Below are 8,547 nucleotides of genomic sequence, written 5' to 3' on the forward strand. Positions count from 1 at the left end.
GCAAAGCACTGGTTTTATCTCAAAAACTGAACCTATTTTCAAGGGGAGCAGCTGGGATGTTACATAAAGAAACAGGATTTAATATCTTGCTTTTCTTATTTAGTGTCAGAAAAGCATTGCTTTCCATTTCTATACACAAAGTAGACTGAAAGAAAGGTTTGACTAATGACAGTTGCTTCTATGTCACATTTATTCTGTGTGCAGAGGTTGGGAAAAATACAGTAATTCTTGCGGAAAACATAATAAAATTACAGATCAGCAGAAAATATTTTAAAAATCTGTGGTTTTCATTTTTGAAAACAGAGAAATGATACAAGATCAGTAACAGGAGCTGTAGGCTTTCATTCAGAAGTGACTTGTTTGCATCCAACATAAATTTGCAGTGACCATTTACCACCTAACAGCTGTTCAGCAGCCTACGCATGATGATATGGTAGCTCCCGTTGGAGAGGTGTCCAGGTGACAGTCACAGTTAGTTACCATCCCTGCTGGCAGTCTCAAGTAGCATAACGGAACAGTAAGACCTAGAGACCATAATAGCCTGTGTCTTCTAGACAGAAAGCGATTCCAGAACAGGACAACAAAAAGGTATTTCTGAAATTAGCAGTGTCTACCTAATGTGTAACAGGATGTCAATTTAAGGTGTAGTCAATAAAATATTTTTCATGAGAACTTGTGGTTTAACCCCAGCCAGCAGCCAAGCACTACACAGCCACTCTCTCACTCCCCCACCAGCGAGATCGGGGAGAGAATCAGAAGGGTAAAGTGAGAAAACTCATTGGTTGAGATAAAGACGATTTAATAGGGAAAGCAAAAGCCGTGCATGCAAGCAAAGCAAAGCAAGGAATTAATTCACCATTCCCATGGGCAGGCAGGTGTTCAGCCATCCCCAGGGAAGCAGGAGTCCATCACACCTAACAGTTATTCAGGAAGACAAATGCCATCACTCCAAACCTCCCCCCTCTTCCTCCTTCTTCCCCCAGTTTATGTACTGAGCCTGATGTCATATGAATATCCCTTTGGTCAGCTGGAGTCACCTGTCCCTCCTGTGTCCTCCCATACAGCCCCAGTCTCATCAGCATGGCAGTACAAAAAGCAGAAAAGGCCTTGACCCTGCATAAGCACTGGTCAGTAGAAACAAAAATATCTCATTATTATCAATGGTGTGTGCAGTACAAATACAAAACATAGCCCCATACTTGCCACTGTGAAGAAAACTAACTCCACCTCAGCCCAAACCAGGACTATTTGCATTTTGCATGGTTCCACGTAAAATCTTTGAGACACCTTTTTTTATTTATGCTAAGGGGTTTTTCTGCTAAACAAATTCCACAGATTGAAATGGCAGGCTGCAGAATCAGCCATTTAATATAACCTACCAGTATGTTATCATTACAATGTACTTATTTTGTACTCTGACAGCAAAAGAAATAATGAATTAGGAGATTGCCTCTTTCCATTCCTTCTTACTGTGAAAGAACTTGTACTTACAATGTAGAACTGTAGAGTTACGGGAAATATTTTGCATTTTGGAGGTTTATATTCTTTTTCCTACTACTATCATCATTTAGTCAGCATAAATTCTGGGCTTCATACCGCTCTCTTCCATACACAGTATTTAAAACAAGAGGGTCAATTTTCCAAGTACTATTCAGTTTTGCTGGTTCCTTTCAAAAAAACCCATTTGCTCAGCCTTAGAATTATTACCTTAACAGAACAGCATAGGGCTCTAATGATCTATTCCTTATGCTTACAAAACAGTATAAAATAAGGAAAACCAAAAGCTCATAACAGCCACAACTTTGCTAAAAGCTGAATCATATGTTGTTTAAAAAGTTACCATTTACATATAAAAAGCTCCTCAGTATTTACAGCAGAGTCAAGCGAATAAATGCACTAAAAAGTACTTCTGAATCAAAACTATGTTATTTAGATTCCTGATGTAGCATGCAGCTGTGATACCACAGAAAATTTCCTTACTCTTACCAAACTTTCTAACATGGTAAAATGCATATTCCAGTTACAAAGAAGAAAAAAATAATTCATTTTACCTTTACAATGTGAGGCATTCACTGTAGGTACTTCTCTCTGGTCTACTACTGTTCATTAAACAAGTGTGTGGGATGCATGTCTGGGATCCAAAAATGTCACAACTCCTTTAATTCTAAATTGTCATTGAAGGTGGCCACCCCCTACCAGGACAACCTTCTGAGGGTGTTTTTTCTTTTACTGATGCTTCTGCTAAGTAAGCTAACTAACTCCTTGTTGATGACACCAAGGACCATGAACAGCCTATTTCTACTACTTCATTTTTGTCTTCTCCTGTTGAGAGCCTACCAAATTAGACCATTTTTCTTCAGTTGAAGAATATTGCATTATATTTATCACTATAGCAACTAACTTAATTGATTTGATGCAGGTTTCTCTTCGACCATAGGATGGAGCCACTATCCCTAAGTATAATCTAAACATTTAAGAAAGAAAAAATTATCAGTTTATCATTTTACCACATCAATGGGAATATAATTGGGCTTCAGACATTAAAGTATAAATGACAACCTAATGGGCTGTACATGTACATCCAGAACATGCTTTATAAATACGCTTATCTGCAAGAGGAACTCAGAGTATCATGTTTACTGGTTGTTCTCAGTAATAGGGATGACTATTGTACAACAATTTCCAGAAACTAAGATTGACAAAGTAATTAGGAGGAGAAGCAATGTTCATATAACTGATTCAGGAATAAGATTTGTCATTCTAACAGTTTAGAAATGGATATAAGCAAGGTAGATCAAAAATTTTATTTACAGTGCTATAAAAAATGGAAAAATGGAAAAGTTCTAATTTTGTTTTTGAAGCTGCAGAGATTGATTGTAGTAAAGTGATACAGTGAGAGAGAATCCAATATGAGGTTAGTGTAATTAGTCTGATAATATATTCACCTTTATTGTTTTTTACAGAATGAATGCTGCTTGATATCAGAAATTTAAATAGCTATACTTCCATATACCTGAATATATTGTGTGTGGAAAAATACAGAATACCTTACATAGTCAAGTTTCTTCCTTTTACTTCTTTCCTTTTACTTTCTAAGAAATATGGCAAGCCTGTTATTTTTAAAACATTTTTAAAATCATCATGTCTCCCTCCACACCCAGTTATCCTTTTCTTCAAAAAAGGAATCAGATGAAAAAAGTCTGGTTAAACTTTAGCTGATTTTTAAAAGAATTCATAAAATCTTAAGTGCTACTTTAGCTAGAAACTGCTTCATTTTTTTTAATCTTGATTTTAAACACCTTCCCTCTTTCCACAGAGCAAAAAACATATTTTGCAATGTTTCAAATATTACTGCTAGAAAAAACGTTCATAGTGCTTCATTAACATTTGGAATTGCAGTTGTCAAATCAGTGAAGCATTACATAAATGGTAGAGTGTTTTGACACTGCATATTTTAAGCTGCATGATGCTTTTCAGTGCTATAAGAAATGAAGAGCGTACTACATGTTTGAGGAACACCATCTACGCTGGCTGAGAGAACTAATCAGAAACTGGTCCCTTAAGCACACCAGAAAATGCCTTCAGATTATCAGCCAACATTTGTATTGTACAGCATCAGTAAACAATGCAAAAAATAAACAATGCACAATATGTAATAATTCAAAGGGACAACTTCATTCCTTAGAACAAAACGTTGTCAAACCTCTCACTGCTGAACATAAAATGTTTTTAAGTGTCAGAGTTTATGGTTAACTCTTTCTGAGGCCATGCTAATAGAAAATATATGCAGAGAAGAACTCACATCGTCTCATAAAAAGCCTGGGACTCTCCAGGCATTTCTAGTACAAACTTAATAAAATATTTCTTATTACTAACATCCAGATGAATTCCCTTTACACTTAAACTACTCATCCTGTAATATGCACTCCCAGTATACACATAAATTCTTTTAAATCTCACTATGCTGTTTAGTATATCCTCTATATTAAGAGATTGAATATGGTATTATGAACAAAATTATATTATTATTTAAAAGTGTGGCCACTTTAATGTGATTTTTTTAATGAGAAGTGTAATGCAAAATGTGCTAAATTAAAAAACAATTACAAAATATGTTATTCTTTTTGGAATAAGCCATTTACACTGTCACCAGTATGAAGAGTCCTTGTAATATGCAAATAAAAGTGAATTACGGGTTCTCTTAACCAATTAAAATTTTGTTTCAGAAAAAAAGAACCAAACCAAAACACACAGAGAAATGTGAATATAATATAGTTGGAGGGAATGGAATATAGGGTTAAGAAATGCAGCAGTATGCTCCTGGAAAACAGCATCTATTTCCTATTCATCATAACCTACATCTATTACAGCTCAACAAGACAAGTCTACAAAATCTTTTATGCGACAGCTAATGAAATGAATACACACCATAGGTAAATTACAGACCTCTTCATCTTAGGTTGGGAAAATACACTGTAGATTCATTTTGGCAAAGCTGTGCAGGTTTCTCCTGATAAATTACATATTTTTTTATTATTGCATAGAAACAGTTTTGTCTATTCCCTTTGAAGCTTTCCCACTCTGGTACTATGGACTAACTTGCATTCAACAGAAGTATGGGCATTAACTCTATTTACATTATTTAACTGCTTGAAAATGATTCTTGCCAAGAGCAAAACAAACAAACAAAAAAACCTGTAAAAAATAGACCTTTAAAAGTATTATGTACTTGATTCTTACAGATACCTTATCCACAACCCAATGCGATTAATCGACAATCTATCAAGCCTGAAAAAAAATATACAAAACTCTGATAGCCCGAGATGAAGCTCTGAAACTGACAAAATGAACTAAACTGCTGAGGACATGCCAAGGAAGTGGTAGGATTTGTTCCAATGGAATTTCAGTCACAGAATCACATATGATCCCAGGGATGTTGACACCTCTCACTTGATTAAGTTTTTGCTTCCTAAAAGGATGAATATAAACAAAACAGCTCCTTTTCATGGACGATGGATGGAGTTAGGAGAGTGTATACATGGAGAGAGCAATCGGGGAGAAATCTGGTAACATCTGATAATAAACAGTGAACAGTGGATCACAGTTACTACCGCTACAAAGTTTGTTTCTAAAATCCAAGAGATGTTACTGTTTGGACTGGAAATGCCACATCTACAACCTAAGGACATCTCATTCTCCTGAGAAGCAGCAGTACTAAAGTACTGGTCTAACTGCTTTACCATAAGGAACTGAGGAGAGACGTGTTGAGGGGCAAGTCTAAGACAAAGTACCTATGCCTGCCAGCTTCAGAGCTTGGCCTTTGCCAGAAGCATTCCCTCAGGTGGGAAGGGCGTAGACCTATGCCCAGCAAACGCACCACAACAAATATGTACTTACTGCAGTAAGCGATTAGGAGACTGGCCAGGATCATGATAGCCCAGAAAGTTGAAGACATGCTTGGCAAGGTGTTGGCATCTTTCCTACTGCTTCTCCTGGGAGATGGAGCCATTGAAGCCACTTCCCCGGTGGGGGGGAAAGTCAGACAGTTTCACCAGCCAGCTCTCCCCTTGACTGATGGGCTTTCTCCAGGTGTAATCCTCAAGGAAGGCATCTTCCAACGACCCTGCGGTTTATCATCAGCGACATGGTTCTGTTGCAGGAATCATCTTCCAGCCAGAAAGCCACGATGACTCTGACACCTGCGATACTTGGGCGCAGTGGCCACTGCCAGCTTTCTTCTTGCCACTGTGGTGGGATTCACTGGCGTGGAGGGTTTCACTGCGGCTTGGACGCCACGCGTGCTGCTGAGCTTCGAAGATGTCCCACGAACGACCCTCCTTTTACTTTTTTTTTCCCTCTCCTTTCCTTTTTTAATTTGCAGAAGTTGTTCCGCTTGTTGTCCTCTCCCGCTCTCCGCGCCCGGGGTCACCCCGCCGGTGGGCTTGCGGCCCTGGCGGTGCTGACGCGGGCCTCGCCCGCCCGCCCGCCGCTTTCTATGGGCGACCCCCGTCAGGCGTGCCGCCGCCCAGCGCAGGGCAGATGTCCGGGGCCGCCGCCGCCGAGGGCGAGGGCAGACCGGGCCACCGCCGCCGCCCGGGCAAGTGCTGGCGGGCAGTTCCGCGGGCGAAGGCGATCCGCGCCAGGCAAGCGCCCCGGGGGAGCGGGGGCGCCGGTGCCCGCCAGCTCCGAGAGCAGCGGCGGAGCGCGGACAGCCCCGTCCCCCCCGCCCAGTCAGCCTGAGCTCCCCTCCCAGGGGACCAGCCGGTCCTGCGGCTCGACGTGCGAGAGGTTGCCGGGACGACTCAGGTGGAGGGTCGCGGTGCAGGTTTTCTCCGCTCCGTGCGCCGCCGCTCTGCTCTCAGGTTCTGCAGCTACAGCAGCGCCGGCCCTTCAAGTAACCAGAAGCAGGAGGAGGAGGAGGGGGCCGGCGGTCACGCCCACAGGTGCACAGCGCTCGGAGCACAGCAGTCCTTCCCCCGCTCCGCTCCGCTCCGCCAGCGTGTCCCCGCCGGAGGAGGGCCCCGGCCAACCGGGTCCCGCATCGCCCCGGCCCCTCTCCGGCCCCGCTCCGGCCCCGCTCCAGCCCCCGCCCCCTGCTCGCGGGGCGTGCCGGCGCCCGGCGGGTTGTGGGGAGGGAGGGACCGCGGGGGGACTGTTCCCGCAGCGGCGGCTCCCGGCCCCGAGGGGCAGGCGGTGGGCTGGGGCTGCCGAAGGGCGGGAGGGCGAGCCCGGTGGCTCAGCGGGGGCAGAGCAGGGTCCGGCCCCCAGCCCAGGGAACTCTCCGCCCCCTCACCTGCACGGTGCGGCTCGAAGTCTCCACGGTGCATCCCGCCTAGACACGACCATGGGTGTAAAAGGAAACAATTTCTCTTTCTGTAACCATCTGCAGTCCTTACGGATCCTTATGGGGACATGGGTTTCTCTCACTGAAATGGCAGCGACACATCAATATGAAACCCAGTTTAGAGGGCTTGAGTTTACATATCTGCCAGTAGCCCTTACGGTAATAATAAAAAACTTAAATGTTTTAGGAGGGACCAGGTAGTTGAGCTTTTCCATAGCAATGTCTTCAAATTAATATTTTAAGTTCTGCAGAAGGTAGTCATGTTCCAAGTACAGGCAGACTTGGCAAGACTAGAAGAGGAGCTTGGTCACAAAATGTCCCCATTGTCTCCTCCTTTGTTTTACTTGCATAATGAAAATACCATGAAAAAGCTGTTCCATATTCCTTCAGAAGTCCAGGTTTGTCTGATTTTTTGCCTCTTAAATATCTGGACTTAAAATTGCATATGAATAATGCAATATTTACAAGACAAAACTGTAGGGACTTTTTAAATACAGCTATACTTGACTAGATACTTATAACTAAGTTCATTTTTGCACCATGAGGACACTGACAATGTAATCTCTTTGATTTTAGAGAAGATTTTCTACCAGACTAGTTTCATCCTGAACTAGTAGGGCAATAGGTTTATGTTTTCAAACATGCTTCACAGAGATGCAGCTTTAACTATCATTTGGGTGCAACTACATTTGGGTACCAGAACACCTCTCAAGATGTGACTTTCTTTTCCCTTATTTTCATGGGAATTTCTTTTCTATTATATTTAAGAACTGGAATAAAACAAAACGTAAACATTAAGACAACATGCTAAGCTGTATTCTTCTCCCTCATATCGTTTAAAAGAACATTTCATTATTACTTTGTATGTAGAGAATAAATCTTTGTAACACCTTCTATCCCTGACTTAGACACTATATTTTCTCTATAAGTCAATATAAATTGCATATGTCCTTTCGAATCCTGAAGTATTACTTCAGTTTGATATTACAAAGTTCTGTTGCATCATGAGTTTTTTTAAAAAATAGGACTTTCAAAATTCCTAGTCTCAGAATAAATGTAAATAAGTGTTAAGCAACAAAAATACCTTGGTGTGACATGCTGCTGTTCACTGCAATTCCAGGGCTAACATGTAAATTAATCAGTTTTCTGTATGTATGAAAAAAAAAATATTTCCATTACAGATGTGAGTAATGAATGTACAGTTGAATAGCATAATTTAAATATTACTAAAAAGAAAAAGCATAAGTATCTTGAAAAGAGATATATAGTATAATGTATAGATTGGGAGACTTTAAAGCCACAAGGAATATCTGCAGCGGTATATAGGACACTATACCTTTCAGTAGAGTGCACAGAATTTTATATAGTAAATCTTAGAGTTTACCCAAGAAGTTGTGGTTATACAAGAGGATTTCCCTTGGAAATACATCCAGCTTTCAGTCTGAGGAGTGGGAGTCATGATTACTGTTCACCTAAATAAAGCTTGAAGACTGATGTAGAAGCTGAAGTCTTGCTTTGATAATTCTGAAAGCTGACATTGTTCACTTGAAACCAGGTTAATTCCCATGTCAGAAAACTACTCAGTTACTCAGAAAGTAAGGTACCACTCACTGGAAACAGGAACCACCAAGCTGGGGCCTTTGTGTTTCTAAACAACTACCTGTAATTGTTTTACATGGGGCATTTTATATTAAGAAAGATTT

At 41.3% G+C, this 8,547-nt stretch overlaps 1 protein-coding gene across 4 annotated transcripts in view; it reads right to left on the bottom strand.

Moving 5' to 3' along the window:
* Positions 1–5,878, bottom strand: part of TAFA5 (TAFA chemokine like family member 5) — a 426,158-nt gene extending 420,280 nt beyond the window's left edge. For all 4 annotated transcript variants that reach the window (XR_003915586.1, XR_003915585.1, XM_029958100.1 and 1 more), the window contains exon 1: positions 5,398–5,878. Coding sequence is in view for 2 of the 4 variants with exons in the window: in XM_029958100.1 (XP_029813960.1) it covers positions 5,398–5,509 (112 nt within the window). In the remaining 2 variants the exon portion in view is untranslated. The remainder of the gene's footprint in view (positions 1–5,397) is intronic.
* Positions 5,879–8,547: the final 2,669 nt, after the last annotated feature.

This window comes from Manacus vitellinus, unplaced genomic scaffold, assembly GCF_001715985.3.
Source record: "Manacus vitellinus isolate BGI_N305 unplaced genomic scaffold, ASM171598v3 scaffold_13_pilon, whole genome shotgun sequence".
Taxonomy (NCBI): domain Eukaryota; kingdom Metazoa; phylum Chordata; class Aves; order Passeriformes; family Pipridae; genus Manacus; species Manacus vitellinus.